The following is a 24793-nucleotide window of genomic DNA, read 5'->3' as shown; positions in this document are numbered from 1 at the left end:
AAAATCTTAAATAACATATAAATGTATACATATGTTTATTTAATTATTTAGACCTAAAAGGTGGCGTTGGGTGGTATTAATAATTTAACCTAAAAGCAGTGATACAGGTTTGTGAGTTATACCATAACTGATACATTTATTGTGAGGATATCCGTGTATGGATGGATGGCCTTTTATTGTTGTAAGGCTACATGACAAGTCATAAGCAGAGGCAGGTCTATGCACTTACTAAGTACCATAAATTAATTAATTAATAAATAATAGTATTATTATTATTATTATATTCTGAGAGTAAGAGCCTGTCAGCTGTACAGTTATGATCCAATCAGAAAGGACAACACTTTCTGATGGATCAGTTTTGGCTGTTTCTTCCAAAGTCCACTCAAGAATTATAAATCCAATTGATTTGACAACACTCCTTGTTACTGCTCTCTCATTGCTTAATACGTATAAATAAATATATGCTATCCTATGCTACATGCTACTATGTTAAGCTAAGATGTGGACGCTGTTTTAGATATAAAAAAAAAAAATTAATTTTGAAAGTTTTTTTTTTAAAAAAAAGTAATTTTTGATTTGATTTTGTAAAAATAAATGTATTTAATATAATAATTTTTAAAACAAATAGTGTTAAATAAATAAAAATTGATTATGACAACGAAATAATAATAATGAAAAAAAACCCCTCTTCTTATTTTTGTCCTATCATCGAAACATTACATAAGGAGACTGAAATATATTTTGAGGGATTAATTGTTTAGTATTTTAATTTAAGTACTTTTTGTATATTAGGTATAAAAAATAATACTTCCTCCGTCCCAAAAGTATAGTCTTGTTGTATTGAGCACGAGATTTAATGAATATTGATATTATATTGGTAGTTGGTGAAAAGTAAGTATAAAATATTTTTTTGCCCTTGTGAGTATATTAGTGTAAAAAGTAATGGCAATTATGTAATAATAATGAAAAAGTAAGAATAAATTTATGGTGATATGGTTATTTATGAAAATGAGACTATTGTTTTGAGACAAATAAAAATGGTAAACAAACTATTGTATTGGGACAGATAGAGTATTTAATATAAATAATTTATTTTATAAAAAATAATAAAATATATATTAAAAATTATTTCGATAAAATATTAATTTTACAAACACATACACATGGTTTAGTTTATTTTATATTTTACTGGGTATTTTTTTAAGAGAAATAATTATTTAATGCCATATTTTGTAATATATATATATGTATCTTTAATGAAATTCTTTTAATAGGATTAAGAACATCCGTTACAGTCACCTCTTTCATTGCCTTTGTGATTATCTTTCCGGTTTTTACTATAATAATACTCGTTACCTTTAATAAGAAATACAATTAATCTAAATTTATTACCTTTGTCAAGAACCGGTTACCTTCAACAAAAATAATAAAAATTAATCAAGTATTATCTTTTCTTTTTTTTTTAATCTTAAAATTTCAAATTTTAAATTCAATAAAAATTATCTATAAATATATTTAAAACTCATTAACCAATTATAACGTTTTATCTATCTTATTTTAAAATTATTTTTTTTGGTCTCTGATTTTTCATATTCAAATTTTAAAATAGTGAATTATATGCTTCAAATTATTAAAATTTACATAGATTAATATTTAAAAATTAAAATATAATATTATATAAAAATATTATTATACAATAGAAATATAGGACTATGTATAAATAAATAAATTATTTTTATTATAATACTACGTAATAAAAATATATAGAAATAAATAAATTATTGTAGATATTATAAAATAGTAAAGATAATGAATTACAGGTAATTAACAACAAAGGGTGATAAAAAAAGTAATTTGAATATTGAAATGATTATGACGTGGATTTTATCTAGGCTAGAGGTAATGACTATAATAAATGCTCTAATTGGAAAGTTAAAAATTGAACACAAAAGTTTAAGTAAAGAAAATCGGCAGTGAAAATTTGTTAAGACATATTAGCGGGCCAGGTTATAAGGCCCAAATAAACGAACCAATATGTCTCTCAATAGCCCATTAATTTTAGCCCACTGATTCTTTACTCAATTAATACACACCTATACTTTGTTTTTTTATCCCACATCGGATGTACACTGCAACGAGACACCATCCAGCGCTATAAATAGAGACTCACAGCCTTTCTTCAAATTCACGCAGCCGCGCAGTAGGCACATAGCGAACTATTCTTTCGCCTTTTACTAAAGAATACCGTGTGTCTGCTGCAATTAAGTGGCATACGCTACTTTTTGGAGGGGTATTCCTTTATTTGGAACTCCCCATCAATTTTAAGTTATAAGTTTATGCCACTGTTGGTCTTTTTAGCAAGGTGTGATTTCCCTGGCACATGATCTTTTCATATTTCCTATGAACACTTTCATTTTAGTGCGTATCATATCTTCTTGCTCTTTTGTGTTTTGATTTTAAGTCAAATGTGTTATGTTATCAGAAAATTTGTGTTTGTAGTTGTATAAAGATAAAACCGAATGAAGGTGTGTGTATAATTGTGATTTGAAATCAGTTCTTAATTTAAATTTGCGTAAGCTAAAATATTTTTAATATATATTTTTCTTTTTAGAAAAATCTTACTATGTACACTTTTTTATCAATAGTAAATTTATTTGAATTTTTTTATTAAAAATATATATTTTTTTTTATACTTTTTCCCAAGTCATATGTACTTTTCTTAGATGAAAAATAAAAAAATACCTTTAAATTTATTTATTTTATAATTATATTATTTGTAATATGTAAAGTATATGAATATATTTTTATTAAAATTTTTTAATTTTTTTTTAATTTTAATTAAACTAATTTGTTATTTTAATTTTAATTTATAATTATTTATATTATAGGATAATTATTTTTACTAATATATTTTTAATTATCTACTAATTACAATATAGTGGACAGTATCGACTGAGGGAGTACTTTCACTAAAAATAAATAAATTTGAGTTGGAAAATAGCAAAATAGAAAGAGTATGATACTTTTAGGGTGTGTTTGTTTGAAGGATTTTGGAGGATTTCCACTATTCATCCAAATTTTTTCCCCCAAAAATATCAAATCAAACAACTATTTTTCATTTTTTATATTATACTAAAAATCAATTTTACATTCAAAACATCACATCAAACCCTATTTATATCACATCATACAACTATTCAAATTCAAAATTTTTACTATTCAAATTCCAATCCAAACCCCCAAACAAACACACCCTTAGAAAATAAATTTTATACTCAAATAAAATATCTACTAATCTTTTCAAAATTTTAGGAAACTTCAATTTTACTGTTATATTTTTTTTAGAGTAAATTGTGTATATCATATCTGTATTTTAATAAATTTTCATGAAATCTTCTGTATTAAAAAAAATCATATCAAAATCTCCTCTATTACAAAGATATTGCAGACTCCCCACAATTACTAACAGAGTTGATTTAGTTGGTGAAGTAACCGTTATACCATTTGCATTTAAACTCATTAATATCTCTTTTATGATAAATCATAAATAATTCTTTTATTAATTAAATGAAATTAACTTTCAATGAATGCCCAGTTTATATCCATGATCGAGGGTTTTAACCCAATGAAAATTCTTACATGAAATCAAATTACTTAGAAACAATAACACTAATTTAAGAAACTATAAATTTTTACCTGTGCAACGAATTTGTTGAGGTTATTTTTGAATCCCTCCCTTGCGAATATCAATTGCTTTCGGTGAAGAGGGCTTCGACAGGAAAGAAACAATGCTTGAGTTAGGGCATATGATCGACAAAAAAAAAAAAATTATATTTATTGAAAAAATATTCAGATACAACGAAGGGCATTTATGTTATTTCATAAGAACTTTGAGAGCTTATTTCTATGACACAGGCATAAATAACGCGTGTATTGGGGTTATATCATAAATGTAAATTATGCAATAAAATAAACATAAAGTGTATTAGGCAAATTTCAAATAACACAAGTACCAAAGTGAAATATATCCTATTTTTTATTAGAAAAATAACACCAATTCATATCAAGTAAGCGAGAACTCGTTATGGGTGCGTTCGGCCAAATTAAACCATAGATAATTTAATAAGATATCACATATTTTATAAATATTTATTTATGAAAGAGTAGTTGGCTTTTAACATCATTAATTAAAATATAATTATAAAATATTAAATCAAAATAAATTTATTCACTCTGCCATATATATATATTCAATATCTCTTCTAAAAATATAAATAAATTTCAAACTCTAGTTTTACATACAAACCAATATCACCACCATTCCCATTCCAAAAACAATAAAAAAACTCAAAAAAAATCCAAATCAAAATACAATATGTAAATAAAACACACCAATAGAATAAAGAATAAAAATAAAAAAATCGTCTTCCTTTATTTATATTAACAATTACAAATAATCAAAAAAATATCTATAAATCTAAAACCCAATATAATCTCAATCTAACCTGATGTTTATGCGTCGGAGCCACACCGAATGCAAAACCATGTGCAACAAATCGTACGGCCTCGCCGGGCGGTGCAGCAGGAAGTGGCGCTTCGCCGCCGCCACCCCTCTCTGCAGCTCCAAATACTCCTCCTCCTTTATACCTTCTAGAATCTTCTTTATCTCCGCTATTCTCCCCACCGGCACGTGCACCGAGAACCTCCCCCAGTCCAGGACGTCGCTGAACGGCAGCACGTACCCATCGGAAACCACCACCGGCACGCACCCCACGTGCATCGACTCCACCAGCCGGGGGCTCGCCACCTCCCACCCGCTCGGACACAGGCAGTACTTCGCACGTGCCATCTCTTCAAAGTAGTTCACGCCCCCCGGTAAATACTCGTGCACCTGGACCTCCGGGTCCCGGCCCTTCCAATAATCTAGAAGCTTCTCCCGCACGTACCCGTGCCGCCCGCCGGCGAAGAATGCGAGAATGCTCCGGTTGCGCGCCGCCGTGGAGGTGACGTCCGGCGGGCCGAGGGCGTCATCTGGAACGTTGATTTCCGGCAGCGAGACGTCTCTCTCAGGCCGGAAGCTTTCGGAGGCGTTGGCATTGCAGAGGACGCGGATGAGGTTGCGGAAGAGGTCGGGATTGGCGGCGGAGGCGTCGGGAGCCCAGTCGTGGCAGCCGACGAAGAAGTGGTCGGCGCCGCCCGTGCGGTTCCAGTATGGGTACTTTTCGGCGAGGAGGGATACGTAGTCCTCGACGACGTTCTGGAGGAGGCGGCGGTTGTAGTGCACGCGCGGGGTGTAGAGGTAGTGAATGATGTTGGTGAAGCCGATGGGGAGGTAGAAGGCGGTGGCCTCTTCCGGCGCGGCGGCGGCGAGAGGGTTCCGGCGGTTGTGGAGGTGCTCCAGAAGGTGACCTTCGATGGAGTAGATGTCTTTCATAGGACCGCTGTGGAAAATTGGAGGCTCGCCTTCTTTGTACACCCATATTCTTAGCTTATTCTCCATTTCTCTGTAGCTCCTGAATCAATCCAATAATTTCCATTTACAGGTTTAGTTCATGTACATCAATGGAAGATTGTTATTTGCTTATTACTGTAACATGATATAATTAAATACATTATTTGTGATTTCCTAAATTTTGATTCCACTTCAAGTGAGATAATAGAAACTATAATAGCTAAAATGTTGTATCTCATATTTATTATCAAACTTCAAGTGACTAATACAAATTCACCAAAGCAATGTAAATTAGCATGTGCAAAATTCCTGCAATTTGCAAGCAAAATCAACTATCAATTGAACACAGAAAATTTCATACGTTGATCATATTCGAATGTAAGCAGTAGGTTTGAGTTTGCATGGAAACATGTAGATATTTTATCTCTAAAGCAAAATAAATTTGTATATAGTAAGGTAATGTTGACATGAATGAATAATGAAATAAATTGAATACCGTAAAACGCAATAAAGAATACAATTTTCTTAACTGATGAAAGGCGTAGGGATTTCTGTAAATGGAACCTCTTGGAATGAAAGTGTCGTTCTCGTAGGACACATAGCGGCGTTTACGTCCGGCTGCAAGTATGTCGGCTCGAGCTCGAGCCAAACCTATTTCCAGCCTCTCCAATTTTTCATTCCTGAAAATTCTTCTCACCTAATCGAATATCACACAATCAGTCAATTCATATCGGAAATTAAATACAGATACAGATGCGCAAGCAATGTACGTAGGTACCTGTTTGTCAGTGTGAGGAGAAGACGAAGACGGAGACAGAGGCGAGGAGCGAATTCGAGAATTTATGCTGATTAGAGAGAAAAGAACGATGAGAAAAAGCGAAGAGTATAACAACGAATTGGCGATCAAAGTGGAAGTGGCGCTGTAGATCGTCTTCGTACTTCTAGCCATGAGTTCGATCTCCGCACAGGTATTTAGCGTTGCCTGCATCTGAAAACGCATTCGCCATTGATTATGGCGGAGGAGGAAGAAAAAGAAGAACAAGAGGCGGCTAGGTTACTGCGAGGTATACGATTCCGATAGAGACGAAGATTTCAGATACTCTAGATCTTATCGCGTAAACGTAGCAGGGGCAGTGCAACTGTACAGTTTATTTATACTAAATATATAGATTTCAATCAAAATAAACAATATTAATTAATTAATTAATGAATACTAACAACTTATAGTTAACCTAGTTAACCATCTTGCAATCTCAGCCGTCAGACCCCGATCTTTCTCCACCGTCCGATCTTCTCGTCCAGATATAAATATCCACGATCTCGTTCTCCTTCCCTCCATTTTCTCGCACTGGACGGGAAGCTATGAAGGCGTTCCTTGATAATGCGAAAATTGGAGAGTGTTCAGGAAAGCATTTCGAAGTTCATTGGTGAGTGTGTTTGGACTTTGGATTCAGTTAACTTTTTTGTGAAATTTGCTTATTTCATTCATGATTTGGTAGCCGAGATCGAGAGTGTATGCTGCACCGACCACCGAGCAAGTTTGGGCTTGGTTTACACCTGGTAAATTAGTGCATAGCGTTCTGAATTTCCGCCATTGCTCTTGGTCTTCTATCAGGAGTTGCGTTTACCTTGTTAAACCTTGTGATTGCAAGTATTTATCATTAATTGCATTCATTGCTCAAGGCGATCAGGTTTCGAAAATTGGAGAGTGTTCAGGAACGCGTTTCGAAGTTTATTGGTGAGTGTTTTTGGAGTACTTTGGATACAGTTGGAACTTCTTTTTTTGTGAGTTTTGCTCATTTCATTCATTATTTGCTACTGCCGAGAGTGGTGCTGCACCAAGCAAATTTGTGTTTGGTTTCCAGCTGGTAAATAAGTGTATGGCGTTCTGAATTTTCCGCCATTGCTCTTGATCTTCTGCCATGATTTCATTTTACCTTGTGAAATCTGCATACACCAATAGTTTGTTGAATATAATGTTTGTTGGCGTGGTGATAGCTTGCAAGTATTCTATCATTAATTGCATTCCTTGCTCAAAGCAGTCACGTTCCTAATCTAAATCAGTTGTTTTTTTTTCAATTATGTCGATTTCGTGTGTGTTGTTGCTACTGAAACCATATATCAAATGTGCTCTATGGTGTACATTTGCAGGACAAAAGAACTGATAAGCGCTGCCAACAAAAAAAAGGTTAGATAGGAGATCAACGGGAATGGTTTTGCTATAGAAATGGCAACAGTGGTGGTACGTTGGAGGGACTCCATTGATACACTCGAGTTGCATCTTAGACGTACAGAGAGGTGCGTAATAATAATATTCTAATTCGTGAAAAGAAAGAAAAAAAGTTGTCAACAAATCAATTAATTGTCTTAAAAGGTTAGTTAAAAAATAATTAAATAAATAAAAAGAATTTAAATGTCAGTGAAATAAAAAAAATATATTTTTAAAAAATAAAAGTTCTAAATAATAAAATTTTGAATTTTAGTGGAGAAACCCACGCGTTAGAATGGGAGGATTGAGAATTAATAGTGATTTAATTAAAAAATTTGTATATCTTATTCAACTTAATTTTTATCGGTCTAGTTGACCGACTCGGTAGCCTATTTTCCAAGGGTGTGTGTTCCGTTAAATAGTTTAAAAGAATTTTTTTTTTTCTTATATTAAATATAAAATTTATATAGATAATATAAAAATAATAAATATTTATTATATATTAATTGTTTTTTAAAAAATATAAATATAATTTTATATAAATATAATTTTTTCTTTTTGAAAAAAAAGTTCTTTATCATCATTGGATTGAAATTTTTTAACTTTAATACATTATTAAAATTAAACTTAAAAAATAATAATAAAATATATCAAAATGGAAAAAAAAATTCAGCTATATAATTGAAACTTTTTAGGGTTTATTTAATTATTTATGCATAATTTTTACAAATTCATTCAATAATATCCTAACTGTTATTAAAACAAAAAATAAAATCCAAAATAATTCAGCCACCAAATCCGCTACCTTACTTCAATTTTTGCCTTTTTACCTTCACAGCCAAACACGCCCTTCCTTTTCGTTTTGAGTTTTTGAGAAACCGCCTCTCTGCAGTTCAAATTTGTTCTGTCTTCAGTTTCCCTCCCTGCCATCTCCGATTGCTCGCAGCCGCTCACTCGCAATTGCAGATACAGTTAGTTTCTTGGGCGACTGTCGAATCGGGATATTTGATTAATCGGAACAATGGAAATTGAGGAGTGTCGGGAGATCCATCTTGATCCAGAAGCCCGCGATTGCACGGACGACAATAAATTTTCAGGTGAGTACCGTATTTTCTTATTTTAACTTTTTCGCTCTTTAAGTGCATGAATCTGTTGACGATGTTCCGGAAAATCGTCGATTGAGCGTTAGTATACCCTGTGTGTGCAATTAATCGCTGGTTTGGTATGTTGGAGCTATGAACGAAGTCCTTTTTACTAACTAGTTGGTTTGGATCTGTGACGATTTTTAAAATTCAAGTGAAAAATAGAGCGATTGGTTAAGGAGTATAGCATAATTGTTGGATACGAAAGCCAGTTTGCCGTGTGTCGATTTATTTGAAATAGAGAACTCTCGAAAGAAACATACCCAATGTTTTATGTATTATGTTTTCCTTTGTTTGTGTTTCCGGTGTGCTGATTAATAATTTTACAAAAATCAGGCATATCTCACTACTTGTTATTTGTTTATAGCTTTCAATGCTGGACAAGAAGTAGATCTTGGTATTGATGACCTTGATCTCTTGCATGATCTCCATCAATCAATGGAGGCTGAACGAACACAATCAAGGGGGAGGTATAATCTACGAAAAAGTCTTGCTTGGGACTCTGCCTTCTTCACTAGCGCTGGTAATATTTCTCATTGAATCTTTCTCTCCTAATTTAAAAGGAAAATGGACTATCTTTAGTTATAATAAATTTTTATCAATTTCTAGGGGTGCTAGATGCAGAAGAATTGTCAAGCATGATTACCGGAGCAGATAAGAGTAAAAAGAAACTCTTACCTGGCATTCAAGAAGATATTACAGCATCAACTGAGTCAATTTCAAGCCTTGAAAGTGATCATTTTGATCTGGAAACTCTTGAGGAGGAATTGTTTGTTGACATTAGAGCTTCTATACAGAGATCAAATAAAAAACTACCCAATTTGTCACGCTTAAGTGATAAGAAGGCCAATGTGGAGGTAGACAGTTCGTCCATTTCATGTAAGTAGTTTCATCAATTGTGCCTCTTTTTATTTGGGTAGACAAGAAGATTAATTTCAATTTTGCATGATTTTTTTCTATTTTTGCATCATGTATGTTAATATTTTCTTTACTTTTTCATTCTCTTTGATTTAAATGTATGTATTTAGAGTGTTTCAGTGGTTAGCAATCTTATGGTAAAAAAGTCCTGATTCTTATTTATATGGCCACACAAGTAGATTTTAAGGTTTACATGATTTTTTTTCTATTTTGGTGCAATGCATATGAATATTCTCTTCTGTTTTTCATGCTCGGATCTAGATATTTTGCATTTAGAGTTCTTCAGTAGCTATCAAGTTTAAGTCTAAGATTTGTTGGAATTGCTGTATCTTAATTATTGGCTTGAGGACACACCTTTCAGTAGGAAAATAGTTGTTGAGATCTAAGCTTTCTACTCCCGCTAGTTGTTTTCTTACCACTTTTACTTGTTTCTTTGATCAAGTAAGTTTTCTCAATTACATATTTTTTTTGTCAAATTGTTCTAACTGAGTTGGCATGCAATGCAGCTCTGAAAAATGAAGGTGTCACTCCTAGATCCCAAGACAAGGTAGTTTTCACGTAATCATTATTGACTCATTATTAATTTATCTGAATATTTGATATGATATACCCATTCTTCAGAATTCAAAACCTCGTTCAAAGGGGACCAGTGCCCCAGAAACTGCTACGATGCCAAAGTCTCTAGTAAAACAAAATGTTCAGCGGCAAGCATTGAGGACGGGAATCAAGCAAGATTCTGGTCACTCACAGGTTAGAGTTAAATGTTTATCATTAATCTTTTATCATTGGAAACAACTGACATCACCTTCTTGTTGTTAGATGCTATCTGTTGCTAAGACTGGTGATAAAAAAGTAACACTTGGTAAAACTCCAAGGAATATCATCAAGCCTGTTACCAATCCAGCCACTGTCCAACGGGACTCAATGGGAATCGGTCGTGGCAAATCTGAATGTGGAAGCTCAAAACTTGGAGCTCCAGGTGAACTATCTAGTTCGTGTTTGTGTGTGTTTAACAATGAAACCAGAAATCATTGCCAAGGAACTCATCTTGTGCGTGTTTGTGTGTTTAAATGAAATCAGAAATCATCTTGTGCCTAATGTTATTATTTATTGGCAGTAACTACTACAAGTAAAGGAACCCAACTCCCAAAAGTAGCTGTCAGCGCAGGAAGGATGTTGCCTAGGCCTGCAGTGTCATCGAAGACTTGTCTAAAAAATTCTTCTACTTCAGGCAGAGGGCAGTCCACTAGGTCCTCCACATCAAGCAACAGTTCTAATGGTTTGTCATCTGGAGCAGCATCTAAACTTCTCCCGGCAAGAAGAAATCCAGGAGGAAGCAGCAGCAAGACAGTTACTGGTCCTGGTTCCATCCCTAAGACATTGACAAGAACTGCAGTGCAGAACAAACCACCATCTTCGACTACTAAGGTCTCCTCAAGTGTCTCATCAGGTAGTTCAATTGGCGACTGGTCTTCTGTATCTTCATCATCGTCCTCTTTGGCCATCCGAAAGTTTAACAACACTAAGGCAAGCGTAGAAATCAGCTCTTCTAAATCTACAGATGGGAGGAGCACCCAGCCTTTGCATTCAAAGAATCCTTCTGCTGACCCAACAACTGGTGGACATGAGAACTCAAAAGTTCATATGGCAAATGGCATTTCCAACAAAACCACAACAAGTGTTGTTCAGTCTTTAGGGAAACCAACAGGATTACGAATGCCTTCTCCCAAAATCGGGTTCTTCGATGGGGTTAGTAATGCATACAAAAATCCCATTGCAAGTGATCTTAATTACATTTACTGAGTTTCGGATATCATACTCTATGAGCTGTATTACCGAAGTATTCTCTCTTTTCTTTTTCCTTTCAGGTGAAATCATCCCCTCGCACTCCCAATGACCACAAGCCTACTCAACCTGGTTTGCGCGCAATGTTACCCAGAAATGGAGTTGCTGCTAGCAGTCCAGGTCTAACCTCTAACAGCAAAGCGAAAAGTGTTAAGACTCCAACAAGTAGGATGTCAGCTTCTTCAGCAAGCTCAAAGCCTGATTCAGCAAAGGCAACATCTCTTAAACAGTCACATGATTGGGTAAATTCTTCTGTTCCTTCAGATGGAAAAGATTCTTGCAGCTTATCTGTTGGGATTAAAGGGAATGATTATGTGAAGGCTGAGAAAGTTCAAGTTGATGATTATGTGAAGCAAATGGTAGATGCTGATGCAGATGCAGATGTTGTTGTCGAAGGGAATTTAGGCGACTTTAATATAGATGAGTTCATGGTTCCCGAGGATATCCCTGGCTTGCATGATGTATTGCCAGTAACTGGCTGTCCAAGTGAAATTTCGAATGGCAAATTGAAGGATAGCAAGGCTCCTACGACTGGAATGTCAGCTCCTTTGGCACCTGATTCTCTAGAGGTCGTCACTTCACACTCATCTTTTCAAGAGAAGTCGGTAAGTTCTTCTCCTGTTGGAGTTGAAGGGAATGGAACTGTCAAGGAGTACCAACATGAAGAGAAAATCCAGGTTGACGATGGTGGGGTGAAACAAGTGGTAGGGAATTTAGGCAACATGAGTATAAATGAGTTGATGGTTTCCGAGGATATCCCTGATTTGTTGTGCACTATGTCCCCCCAGGATGGAGCTGCTGCTGCTGCAGTCAGTCCAAGGCAAATTTCGAACGGATTACTGAAAGGAGGCTCAGAGCATTCACTAGATTCTTGCGTTTTGCTGGACATCAAAGATTCTTCCAGCTTGTTTATTGAAAATGATAAAGGGAACCAACATGAAGAAGAATGCCGAAATAGCAAGACATTTCTTTTGGATAATGAAATGACGAAGCAAGATGGCATTGTGAAGGGGAGTGGTGAAGTTGCAGATTCTGAATCAATTGCTATTGGAAAGGATCAAAGTTTGATTCAATCTTGCTATGCTGCTGCTGCTACCGAAAAGGAAAACTCACACAACGAGAATCAAGGAGAGGGTGTAACAGAATCTAATAAAAAAGATTGTAGCCCCTTAAACCCGAAGAATAATGAAGACTCTTGTGAAGAGCTTCGGTCCCCTTTGGCTCTCAAGAACGAAGGGCCCGAAGAATTCAGATTGGATAGCAGCAGCAGCCTCGTTGGAGATGAAAGAACATCAGCAAGAGAGCCACTCATGTAGCAAATCTATCTATCAGGTACGTAAATGTATGTCACAATGCAGAGTTTTTTCTTTTTTTTTTTTACTCATTCAATCATTGAAATTGATTTTTGATATGGTGTCGTGCTAAACTTGAGTTTTGTTTGGTTGTAAGAAAAAGCAAGTATGGGATATTATATTATGTGTTTTCCTTTCCTTTCTCTGCAGCAGAGTGGGCATGATTGAGGAGGGGTGGGTATGCATCATCCCATACGTCTATTAATCAGCAGGGGAAATATGCTCTGGAATGCTCTCTGCCCGGTAATTGGTAAAGTAAGCAACTCTCGACTGTCTCATTTTATTCGTTAGTGCGTTTGTATGACTGTAAATTTAAAAAAAAAAAAAAATACATAGAGAATATCATCCTTCGCTCGCAGTTTAAGGCATCTTGGAAGTTTTAGGCTATTCACTCACGTGCTTATACTTGTAGTTTCTTCATTTTAATTCACCTTTTGTTACTAAGGAAATTAAGGCCCAAAAGGCATAAAAAGTTTATGGCCCAAAAGAGGAACACCCTTTTTAAGAGTATAGCATACATCCTGCCATTGAGTCTGATTGTGTAAAATGTCTATATGTTGTCGGCCCAAGCCCAATAGAGCTAAATTATTAAGGACAATTAGGACAGCCCAACAGTACAACATACGCTTGATGTGTTGCCTGGCCTTAACGGCCCAACGTCACTTTTATACTGGGCCTGGAGACAGAAATAATAAGCCCCCTTGCTGCCGGCCCATTTCAGACAGGCCTATAGACGCGTTGCCAACATTCTCACCTGTTTGCACTTTCCTTTCGGCCATCTCAGACAGGCCCATGTAAGGTCGAATGCCTTAGAGGCCTAATGTCATCTTCGCAATGGGCCTTCACAGGCCTTCCTACAGTCACATGTGGCACCAGCCTGCTGTCGGCCCATCACCGACAGGCCCACAATATGTGGGCTGGTATGATAGGCCCAATATCGTCTTTGAGCTGGGCCTTGAGGCCCAGATCTAGTGCCCAGAAGCTGCTGGCCCATCTCCGACAGGCCAATAACGGTTACTTGGGCGTTGTCCGCTTATTTTGCACATGTTACACGTGGCATTTCACTGGCTGTCGGCCCATCTCTGACAGACCTAATGATGTCGGTGGGCCTTACAGGCCCAATATAACGTAGGGTCTTAACGGTCCAATATAACCTTCAATGCTGGACCTTAAGGCCCAAATTAGATTACGTGCTGTCGGCCCATCTCGGACACATATAACGGTTACTCACATTTTGTCAGCTCACTTCCGACAGTGTCACTTGGCATCAGACTGCCTGTCGGCCCATCTCAGACATGCCCAATTAATGTAAACAGGCCTTCTTAGCCCAAATAAGGCCCAAATTGATATTGAATGATGTCGGCCCATATCCGACAAGGCTCTAACGGTTACTTACATTTTGTCGGCTCACTTCTGACAGTTGCACCTGGCATATGTCGGCCCATCTGGTACAGGCCCATGTATTAAAAACGGGCCTTACCGGCCCAAAATAACCTTCCATACTAGACCTTAAGGCCCAAATCTAGATCACGTGATGTCGGCCCATCTAGTACAGGCCTATAACGGCTACTCACATTGTCAGCTCATTTCCGACACTTCCACGTGGCATCAAACTGCCTGTCGGCCCATCTCCGACAGGGCCATGTAATGTAAACGGGACTTGCCGGCCCAATCTAACCTTCAACACTGGGCCTTAAGGCCCAAATTAGGATCATGTGATGTTGGCCCATTTCAGACAGGCCTATAACGGTTATTCACATTTCGGCTCACTTCCGTGTAATGTCAACGGGCCTCACCGGCCCAATATAACCTTCAACACTGGGCCTTAAGGCCTCACGGTTACTCGCATGTTGTCGGATCACTTCCGACAGTTCCACGTGGCATCAGATTGCCTGTCGGCCATTTCCATCAGACCCCAATATAACATTTGAACTGGGCCTTGAGGCCCAAAACAAAAACTCCCGTATTACCGGCCCACCTAACTCAGGACGACATAAGTCATAACGACTCATAACCCCAAATTTTAATGCAAAGCAATCTAATGAATATACCACACAATTATCTAAGAAATTAAAATCAACTATCAAAACCCTCCCTATTGCATTGCATGCCACATGATGATATGATACATACATAGAGACAGATTCAACATTTACGACCTTGGCTTTTCCTCCTCCTCCTCCTCCTCTTTGAAGAGTGCCGACAGAGAAAGACCAGACGCGTTTTCACCACCTTAAATTAAATGTAACACCAGGGCAGGGGCAGAGCAGGCAATCATTAGAACAGCCAACCAAATCCAGCAATCAACAATTCATCCTCTATATTTAAGTATATATATATATATATATAAGTTATAACTCGATAATTATAACAGCCATAACTCACATTTCCATTTCCTTCATTGAAATTAGGACAAACATCATTGAACAACAAAAGTAGCAATCTTAGAATAGCAGAGTTTAGCTTCAATGCCTCTGCAACGATTAATAATCAACCCAAATCAACACCTCACAAAATCAAAACCCAAACCAACCATAGATCAATGCACATACCCCATCGTCCCCGTATCGAATAGTATAATTGACAAGTACAAACTACTATTCTTGACTAGCCAGAGGCCATCTCAAATCATAATATATCATTACCAAAGCACACAACATACAATCAAGCTATTAGAATTTTAAATTGAATGAACATTTAATATTTGTGCGATCATTTTCATGAAGATTTAGATTATCTACATTCAACACCTTAGTTCCAGTTGTTTTTAGTAACAAGAACAGATCTCTAATTGCTCACATTGATGAACTTTTACATAAGGAATCACTAGAAAAAATGAAAAGTATATCCTTCAAACTCATTGGAAAATTTGACAAACATGCAACCCTTATGACAGTGCACCAACATTACTTTACATATTATCCAATATGGAAAGGGGAGGAAGAACAAAAAATAATTACCTTTGGTGCTAGTTCAATGATTTAATTCATAGGCAGCACTTGAAGCTGCAAGAATCAGGATATTCTGACAATCATCTTATTCTTCTTACCAGCAGATAAAAGGATAACTTTTCCATCGACTACATCTTCATGATCAATCACCTTGGCTTCATTATCAATCCTGGTGTTGTTCAAGTAGAGTCCTCCTTGCTTCAGCAGACGGCGGGCAGCTGATTTACTCTCAAGCAAGCCAGTTCGGGCAGAGAGATCCAAGAGAGAGATGTTCAAAACTTGATCCCTCGGCAAAGAACAGGAGGGAACATCGTTGGCAATAGTTTCAATAGCCTTCCAATCTAATCTGGTCTCTGCACCCGGCCTCAAGGCCTGTGTGGCATTGAGTGCCTCCTGCAATCCCTCCTCGCCATGGACAAATCGAGTGACTTCCTCTGCCAACCGGCGTTGGGCAGTATTGGGCACATAGCCAGTGTTATCCTGCATTTCCCTCTCAATTTGAGAAATCTCATCCATGTCGAGGAAAGTGAGCATCTTGAGAAACCTGATAACTTCAGCATCTGCAATAGTGAAGAAATATTGATAGAACTGATAAGACGACAGCAGGGAAGGAGACAGCCAGATGGCGCCATCCTCGGACTTTCCAAACTTGGTTCCGTCACTCTTCAGGAGAAGAGGGAATGTGATTCCATAAGCTCCTTCTGTCTGAAGGATTCTGCGAATCAGATCTGTGCCAGCAGTGATGTTACCCCATTGGTCGCTTCCTCCAATTTGAACGTTGACGCCTTCTGCGCGGAAGAGGTGGAGAAAATCGTAGCCCTGAAGGAGCTGGTAAGTGAACTCAGTGTAACTCATTCCCTGCTCCGATTCAAGCCTCTTCCGGACACTCTCCTTGGACATCATAGTACCGACCCTAGCAAATCTGCCCACATCCCTCATGAAATCCAGTAACTTCACATCCTTCCACCACTCATAGTTATTCAAAATCTTGAAAGATGATGGAGACAGCAAGGAGTCCCGTCCCAAAATGCTACGAATGGTGGCCGAAATAGCAGAGACATTCCTGTCCAGTGAGATGGGGTCGAGTTCTGGCCTCTCCAGACTCTTTCCAGAGGGATCACCAATACGTCCAGTGGCGCCACCAACTAGAGCCACCACCTGGTGGCCACAGCGGAGGAACCAGGAAAGTACGATTATGCCTAGAAGGTTGCCAAGGTGAAGGCTCTCAGCAGTGGGATCGAAGCCGCAGTAAACTCGGAAGGGAGTAAGGGGATCCGGACGGCGGAGGTTATTGCTGGTGAGGGAGTCCACAAGTCCTCTCTCTTGGAGAATTTCCACCACATTCTGCTGTGAACACTGACAATAGAACCGATATCGACGGATTCGAAAGAATGAGAAAACTGCCTTTTGCCTCGAACCAATGTAGCTGAACCTAAGTGTTCCAAGTAAATTTAGAACTGGAAAAGCCATCCACAATCGCCTGAAAAATGTCAAACTAGTAATTTAACTGGATGAATCAAAACTAAGAACCCCGAGTAATGAAAAACTAGTTATCAATTTTTTTCTCAGAAAAACATCAAATCAAACCCTATTTTTCTATCTTCTATATTATACTAAAACTCAACTTTTAATTCAAAACATACAACTTTTCTAATTCACTTTTTTTCCTATTCAAAACTCAAAATCCAATCCCCCTAACCAAACATTATCCAGATTAAAGCATAAAAATTCTACCGATTTAGGGTCGAAATGCATCTTTATACAGGCCATACAACAAAAAGTAAAGAACAGTTGTTAAGAAACCAAAATTACCGAAATGAACTTGACGAACCCAAATCAGTTATTTGATTTCAAAGACCCACGCTCACTCCGGCAGCCCTTTCTTTTTATCGTCGTCCCGTCGTATTCTGAAATTTTGCACAAATCTCCATCCAGATAACTTCTCTTCACTGCTAAAATTAGTCAAAACATGTATGTAAATTTCAAATAAATCAATCACACCGACTTTGAATTAAAGTGAGTCCTTGTTTACATATGGTATTAGATAAAAATAAAAAATCATACAAATGAAGCAGAAAGCAATCTACCATCTGGATTTGAACTCGAGTTCAAGCTAAGAAAGTCATGATATATAATGCAAAGGTAACTGGAAAAGATGCACACGTTTACCCAAACCAACCATGCTATACACACACTACAAACCAACCCGACAAAACAAACTTTCACAAAAGCAATTCATATACCAAAAAATAAAATAAAATGTATTATTGACTGCCAAACTAGCACCTTCGGACACTGTGCCATGGTGCGTTTAACCATGGAAAAAGACGCTCGACCGAAGAACCAACGGCACGCAGCGGAACAAGACCCTAATCCGAAGTGGAACAGATCCGCACCCCTGCCCTCCTCCAGACCTATCTATACATTGATATATATATACTAGTTCCGACCCGGCGGTTCGAATTACCGGTTCTCTATCAACCGAAACGGCATCGAACCGGGGCAAAACGAAAAAAAAAGTGTGTTATTTTAGCAAATAATTAAAACTAAAAAATTATAATTAAAAAAAATATTTTTTTTAAAAAAAATGACAAACTAATATATTAAAAAAAATATAAAACAACCCAAGCCCATATAAGCATAGCCCACAAACAGGCCCAACATAACATAGATAACAATAACAAGCAGGGCAGGTACAATAAATGGCATCATCGACTCTTAGTCCAAATACACAAACTGTAAACCAAAGTAAAACAACTGTCGCCACAAGAGAATGGTTCCAAACGAGACAAGACCAAAAACCATTAAATATAATAACACCAAATTGCAAGGACAATGATTCATAAATGGTAATCTACACAACGTTACCACCCAGAGTCAATTCTCTTGCACCAATTTTCCCGCCATATATCACTTCCCACCTGAAAAAGCAATCACTAATCAGCTAAATAAAATGACACAAACTAATCATAAAATGCAGAAAAAGGAAGAGAGACCTGAACAAACAAGCTGTGTTCATTTCTGGCTTTTCTTCAAAAGCACGCCGATCTTCTTCAGCATGCTGCCGTTCTTCTTCTTGGGCGAATCTTCGTCGTCGACGACGTCTTCCAAGTACGGCGACCCGAGCTTACCGCCAATTGTGTTGAAGCGATCCACCTGTCTCGATCTTTCAGACACCTTCCCGTTGTTCCCTGCGGTGGACAGCATCGTCGCAGCTGCCTCGGCAGCCTTTCTCCATTGATCCGATTGCACCTTTAGTTTCCGTAGTTCAGCTTCAATCTCGGCGTTCGCCGCCTGCGTCGCATCGAGCTGTTCGGCGAAACACGCAGCTTTTTTCGAGCTTTTCTCGGCTTCCTCCGTTAGATATGTAATCTTCTTCAAAGCATCCTGTTCTGCAGCTCTGGCAGCTTCAAGGGCCTCGTCGTTTCTCTCGACGGCGATTTCGGATTTCAGAATCTCGTTTTCGTCGGTGACGCTTTGCAGCCGCATCTCTTTGTCGAGTAAACTCGTTTTCAGATCTTGTAGAACGGATTCAGTGTTCTTTAGCTCAGAAATCTTGTTTTGTTCTGCCTCCCGAATCTGCGCATTCTCGCGTGAAATGATCTGTATTGCGTCTTCTTTTTGAATCAACGCCGTTTTCAGCTCCTCAACTTCATCCCGAGACTCTTTCAACTTCGCCGCCAAGTCAGCTTCTCTTTCACAGGACTCGATCTTGGCACGCTCCACCAGTTCATAAGCGTTTCTAATCTGCAAATCACCCTGAAGAGTTTCGTCGCGGCGCCTTTTTTCGGCATCCTCGAGTGCATCCTTCAATTGAGATACTTCAAGTCTCAATTTATCGAGCTCAATTTTCGACGGATCAGATTTCTCATTATCGGCAAGATCTGCCCGAAGGTCGCGGACAAGTTCTTCCAACGAATTCACTTTCGTCTTCGACTGCTCTAACTCCAAAACCACAGATTGATACGATTTGATTGCTCTAGCATGTTCCGACAGTAAAGCCTCCTCGGCAGTCTTCACAACGCCGACTTGAATTTGCACTCGACTGAGTTCTTCAAGGAGGCGACCCTCGGATTCCCGGCTGTCGTTCAACTGAATCTTCAGATTCCCTATCAACTCATTCATCTCGGTAATTTTGAGCCTCATGCTCTCAATCTCAGCTCGAGCCATTTCAACCTGCTGCGCCTGAGAAGCTTCCGATTCGGAAATTTTGTCCAGTTGAATCTTTAACCTCTGTATTTCACTCAGAGCCGAAGCTAAGGCAGCCGAATCCATCGAATGCTGATTTTGGACAGCCTCCAGCTCGGACTTCCATGCTCGGTCTCGATCCTGAGAGATTTTCCGGAGTTCCTGAACTCGAGCTTCCTCGGAATTTGAAAGTTCATTCAGCTGCTTCTGAGCTTCATCAAGTTTTGCTAACATGGATGCAAGCTCGTTTTTAGCAGCTTCTGCTTCCTGCTCAGCCTTAGCCTTCGATGATTCAGATGAGCTCAGCTGGTCCTTCGCCCTCTTCAGCTCCTCTTGGAGATTGGCCAGCTGAGATCCCAATTCAGAAACTCGGCCAAGTCGTTTCTTCTGAGTTTTTTTGGTAAAAGTACACATCAAGAAATGATAAAAACAGCGACACGCCAACCAACATTCAGAGAAAGACTACGCAGCTTATATGTAAATGATGTCACACCCAATGCTATAGTAATTATAATACAGAGATGAAATAGAATCAGATGGCCAAGCAAAAATTTCAACGACAAGAACGGCAGCATGTGGAGCTAAAGGAGAATCGGCACTACTGAAATATTAAGCATTTGTTTAATACTTGTAGTATTTTAACACATTATGTTCATACAAAATTTGGAATCCTAAAGTTTTATTGTGTTAATGAAAGGACATGTATGAATACCTCAGTTGCTGGACTCCGAGGTGATTGGCGATCAACTCTAGGACTTCTCTCTTTAGATGTTTTGCTTGCCATATTTGGAGATGAACCAGACTTACAATCCGATCCCGGAGTTCTGAGTTTCCGACCGGTATTAGGCGTGGAAGGTGATTGTTTCTGAGGCAATTCAAGCGAACCGGGTCTGCGCATGCAATAATCAAAATGTACAAATCTTCCTTAATATCAGACCACAATACGACATTTAAAAATAAAGAATGACACGCAATCTTTGAATTCAATAATAAACCAACTCTCAATTTCAGATAATTAGAATTGCATACTACATATGATGCATATATACGATTGCAACATGTCATTTAGTAGTAAGGGAAGCAATTAGTATAAAAACAATGAAAACTTACATAGAGAATATGACTTGGTTGAAAGAAGCTACAATAGTAGAATTACCTTGATTTAGGATTCTGCATATTTTATTATCTTCCCGATCAACAGAGATGAAATATGTAGGAAACTATATTTGCTCAGAGGCCCACCCGACCCCAACCTTCAACCAAATTCTGCTGTGGGAGAATCTATCTGTTCTTTCATATACATATACAAATAACAGTGAGTCAAACATTCAAATAGGAACTCTAACCTCTCATCGACATTCCTCTAACAAACCAAAGTAAGAAGAAAAAGACACCAAGCTGTCCCTTCAAAGGGAAGCTTAGCCAATGAAACAGCCTCCACTTCAACCAACCCGGGGCAACAGAAGAACATTGGTTTTATCATAAAAGAGAAAAGGGAAAAATAAAGTAACAATTTAGGGAAATACTAATATTATCATGCAAGCCAGTCAGTCAGTCATTCACTTTTTCCCTCTCTTTTCCTCTTTACTACTCCGTGATTTGCACACTTTATAAATATCACTATTGAGAAGGTAGAGTGAAAAATACCACAATATAACCCACAATTCAGTAGCAGGATAACTTGGAATATAAGTTCTGAGAATAGCACCACTCAGGCCAAATGCATGATCACGAACTCAATGTTCATCACCAACATCCAATTCTATTCCCAGAATTGAATTTTCAAAAAATGCAAGATGCCCAAACTCAAATTTTCAAAGTCACCTGATAATTTACTTGTTTATTTTGCATACATTTCTTTTAAGCATTATTATTTGTCCTTAATGATGTCAAAAGCGAAAATTACCAGTAAATTCCATATTCGAGTCTTTCTACCGCAAATGTAATATGTAGAAAAAGCAAAAATAACCAATAATAGCACAATACAGGAAAGAAGCAGAAAACTGTAAAATCCGGGTACTGAACGAATTGATAGCGGCATCTATCAGCCAGAAATTAGGGTTTCAAACAACACCATCTTTCTCAGGGAATAATACAGTACTCGCGCTGAAATACGAATACAAACTCATAATAAACAAACTGATATAACCATACTCACGCATTTCTTCTGAACTATTTAGATCTAAAGAAGAACATATTTTCCTGTCCGAACGCCAAATACACACACACACACACATATATATATAATAATGAAAGTGTTGCAGAATGGCAACAGAGAAATAAAGCTCACCTGGCATCCAAGGCTCTCCTCAAAAACAAGAAGAAATGTCACAGACTTTGACCTAAAACGAGCTCGTACTACACATACATTGCTCTCCGGAACAACATATTAAGCTTACTAAGCTGAGAAGAAACTGTGACCAAAAACAAAAGAAGAAGAAGAAGCAAATGTAAGCAAAACCTTCATCATATCAAACTAAATATCCAGAAGACATACCGAAAGAGAAATGCGATTAAGTAGTTTCGAGGAGGTTCTCTCTTCACAGCGATAAACTAAACTAATTAGCAGGTGACTCTGACTTCATAGCGTTGTTGCTTTTGAAGGAAACGGTGAAGGAGAGTAGAAAACCCTACCGAATAGGTGGAGATGAGATGCAATGGCGTGGAGAACTCGAGGGAGAAAGTTGGGCGTCGTACGATGCGTGCGCAGTTGCTGCTATGTCGCTGTTCCCAATCCCACGCCACTCCTTCCTTCGTTTTCTGCAGAGAGAGAAAAACAATATAAACAGAGAGGGGGAGGGAGATGGTTGCAATAATATTGCCTTCGTGTTTTTTTTTTTTTTTTTTTTTTAAATATGCTGCCTTCCTTCCAAATATAAGGATAATGCGATTTGTGTAATATATTATAAATTGAAAAGGTATTTGTACAATTACTATGTTATGTAACGACCAAAATAAAAAAATAGATAAATTATTAAGAAACGGAGGAAAGTATTTTTTTTTTTTTATTATTTAGTAAAGCGTATAAGAAGTTTTAATGGTATATTATAAATGTGACATAACATTAATAGAAATATTTTTACAATTTTTTTTTTAATTTATATTAAGTTTTTATATAATAATTAATATTCAAAAATAATACACAAAAAATAAATTAGATATTTAGAGTCGGACGAAAATAATAATATATTTATAATTTAAGTAAATATTAACGATATTTTAATATTATTATATAATTATTATTTTTTAAATAAAAAAATTGATAATTTTAGATGAAATAGCCGAAAATGGCCAGAAAGATAAAATGTGTTTTGAATTGGACGAAATGAGACTGAAGAGTATTATAAATATATACACTAAATTAAATTTTTAGAAAAATGTTAAAAGATAAAAAAATACCCCATACCACAATATTGGATTTTGAACCCTAAAAATTTATAATTAATTTGTTTAATTGAGAAAACATTTGTCCTACAATTTTTATTTGTCTTAATTTTAATTTGATTTTATGAGATATAATTTTAGTAAAATTTTATTATTTTATTTTAATTTAATCATTTTTATAAACGTTGAAAACAATTTTTATTTGTCTTAATTTTAATTTGATTTTATGCGATATAATAATAGTAAGATTTTATAATTTTATTTTAATTTAATTATTTTTTATAAACATTAAAAAGTTACTTGAATCCTTAAAGTTTTAAAATCTTTTATTGCGTAATGTGGTTATTATAAAATTATGTTTATTTTTATATAAAATTTTACATTTATTTTTTATTTCACCTAAAAAACATAAATAAATAAATAAATAAATAATAATAAATAAAAAATAAAAGTACTCTCTATATAAATTATAAAAATATATAAATCCTTTGAATTTAAAATAAAATCAATGTCATCAATATAAAAATAAAAAAATATAAGAAAAAGACAACATGCATTGTCTGCTTTCCAAAGCTTATTTGATGTAACTCTACCAACACTGACAATGAAATAAATTACTAGATTTTTGAATTTTTTTGAAATTTTTTATTTTTATTTTTTTCTAAAAAAATATCAAAAATTACTTATTATTATGTTTTTATAATATATCAAAAAATTATTTTATATATAAAATATCTTATCAATATCTATTTATATTATATTTTAATTTTAAAAGTTTAATATTCAAATTTCAAATAAAAAATCCAACCAAAACATAAGCAGATTTCATATATATAGCGTGGACAACCGCACACAACCCCTGCAACTCCCAAAATAAATAAAAAGTTAATAAATATTAATTTTTTTGTTTATTTTTTATAAATATTTATATTTTATTTTACATAATTATTTTTATACTAAAATACAAAAATAAAATTATATTTGCACCATTTTTACTTTATAATTAAAATAATATTTCTATTTTTTTACTATAATTAATATAATACTTATATTAAAAAGAATTATATATAAAAAATAAATAATATTCTTTTTTATGGGACAAATAAAATATATTTTTATTAAAAATCATATTAAATAAATATTGATAATTTTAAATTCAAAACACAGCAAAAACAAATCATATTAATACAAATAATAACAATAATAATAATAATAATAATAATAAAATAAATAAGTAAAAACAATAAAAATAATGCATTATAAAAGTGTCTCGTGTTTCCTATGTCCTTGTGTGATTTTATATTTTAAATATAAAAATAATTTTTAACATAATATAAAAAATAAAAATAAAT

General features: G+C 36.0%; 3 protein-coding genes and 1 non-coding gene across 15 annotated transcripts; 2 read left to right on the top strand and 2 right to left on the bottom strand.

The window, feature by feature from the left end:
* The first annotated feature begins 2191 nt into the window (after positions 1–2191).
* On the top strand, positions 2192–2310 carry LOC127240021 (U5 spliceosomal RNA). The gene has a single exon (XR_007836286.1). It is a non-coding gene; the product is annotated as a U5 spliceosomal RNA (small nuclear RNA).
* Positions 2311–3656: 1346 nt separating this feature from the next.
* Positions 3657–6452, bottom strand: LOC127239719 (probable glycosyltransferase At5g20260). The gene is made up of 4 exons (XM_051257997.1): positions 6223–6452; positions 5983–6132; positions 4506–5513; positions 3657–3769 (listed from the first exon to the last, which is right to left on the bottom strand). Exons 1-4 carry the CDS (start codon positions 6450–6452, stop codon positions 3670–3672), a joined length of 1488 nt encoding a protein of 495 aa, XP_051113954.1. The 3' UTR covers positions 3657–3669.
* Positions 6453–8521: 2069 nt separating this feature from the next.
* Positions 8522–13395, top strand: LOC127239566 (haze protective factor 1-like). Of its 4 annotated transcripts, XM_051257774.1 has the most exons (10): positions 8522–8758; positions 9171–9326; positions 9413–9682; positions 10228–10268; positions 10343–10471; positions 10541–10700; positions 10839–11470; positions 11590–12270; positions 12355–12898; positions 13069–13395. In XM_051257774.1, exons 1-9 carry the CDS (start codon positions 8683–8685, stop codon positions 12880–12882), a joined length of 2673 nt encoding a protein of 890 aa, XP_051113731.1. In that variant the 5' UTR covers positions 8522–8682; the 3' UTR covers positions 12883–12898; positions 13069–13395. The 4 variants fall into 4 exon arrangements, with proteins under 4 accessions (XP_051113731.1, XP_051113729.1, XP_051113728.1 ...); XM_051257772.1 differs by having other exon boundaries at positions 11590–12898; positions 13072–13395; XM_051257771.1 differs by having other exon boundaries at positions 11590–12898.
* Positions 13396–15702: 2307 nt separating this feature from the next.
* On the bottom strand, positions 15703–22845 carry LOC127239777 (tyrosine--tRNA ligase, chloroplastic/mitochondrial-like). 9 transcript variants are annotated; one of them, XM_051258089.1, is made up of 8 exons: positions 22555–22845; positions 22348–22471; positions 21214–21342; positions 20770–20947; positions 18866–20444; positions 18156–18790; positions 17682–17818; positions 17338–17349 (listed from the first exon to the last, which is right to left on the bottom strand). In XM_051258089.1, exons 3-5 carry the CDS (start codon positions 21231–21233, stop codon positions 18885–18887), a joined length of 1758 nt encoding a protein of 585 aa, XP_051114046.1. In that variant the 5' UTR covers positions 21234–21342; positions 22348–22471; positions 22555–22845; the 3' UTR covers positions 17338–17349; positions 17682–17818; positions 18156–18790; positions 18866–18884. The 9 variants fall into 9 exon arrangements, with proteins under 9 accessions (XP_051114049.1, XP_051114052.1, XP_051114053.1 ...); XM_051258090.1 differs by having other exon boundaries at positions 21214–21347; positions 22692–22845; XM_051258091.1 differs by having other exon boundaries at positions 17682–17821; positions 22692–22845.
* Between the last annotated feature and the right edge of the window lie 1948 nt (positions 22846–24793).

The sequence above is a fragment of the Andrographis paniculata genome, unplaced genomic scaffold (genome assembly GCF_009805555.1).
Source record: "Andrographis paniculata isolate CXL003 unplaced genomic scaffold, ASM980555v1 Contig78END, whole genome shotgun sequence".
NCBI classification, from domain to species: domain Eukaryota; kingdom Viridiplantae; phylum Streptophyta; class Magnoliopsida; order Lamiales; family Acanthaceae; genus Andrographis; species Andrographis paniculata.
The sequence above is the reverse complement of the archived record's forward strand: the minus strand, read 5'-3'. Positions and strand labels throughout refer to the sequence as shown.

Excerpts from the sequence above, each read along its gene's own strand:
- LOC127239719 (XM_051257997.1), bottom strand. The coding sequence starts at position 6,452 with ATGCGTTTTCAGATGCAGGCAACGCTAAATACCTGTGCGGAGATCGAA. Across the intron at positions 6,133-6,222 it reads ACTGACAAACAGGTACCTAC|GAATGAAAAATTGGAGAGGC; the intron begins GTACATTGCTTG and ends AAGAATTTTCAG. Across the intron at positions 3,770-4,505 it reads CTCCGACGCATAAACATCAG|CCCTCTTCACCGAAAGCAAT; the intron begins GTTAGATTGAGA and ends TTCCTGTCGAAG.
- LOC127239566 (XM_051257772.1), top strand. The coding sequence starts at position 8,683 with ATGGAAATTGAGGAGTGTCGGGAGATCCATCTTGATCCAGAAGCCCGC. Across the intron at positions 9,327-9,412 it reads TGCCTTCTTCACTAGCGCTG|GGGTGCTAGATGCAGAAGAA; the intron begins GTAATATTTCTC and ends ATCAATTTCTAG. Across the intron at positions 10,701-10,838 it reads CTCAAAACTTGGAGCTCCAG|TAACTACTACAAGTAAAGGA; the intron begins GTGAACTATCTA and ends ATTTATTGGCAG.
- LOC127239777 (XM_051258089.1), bottom strand. The coding sequence starts at position 21,233 with ATGCAGAATCCTAAATCAAG. Across the intron at positions 20,948-21,213 it reads ATGCAGAATCCTAAATCAAG|ACCCGGTTCGCTTGAATTGC; the intron begins GTAATTCTACTA and ends TTGCATGCGCAG. Across the intron at positions 20,445-20,769 it reads CTCGGAGTCCAGCAACTGAG|AAGAAACGACTTGGCCGAGT; the intron begins GTATTCATACAT and ends AAAAAAACTCAG.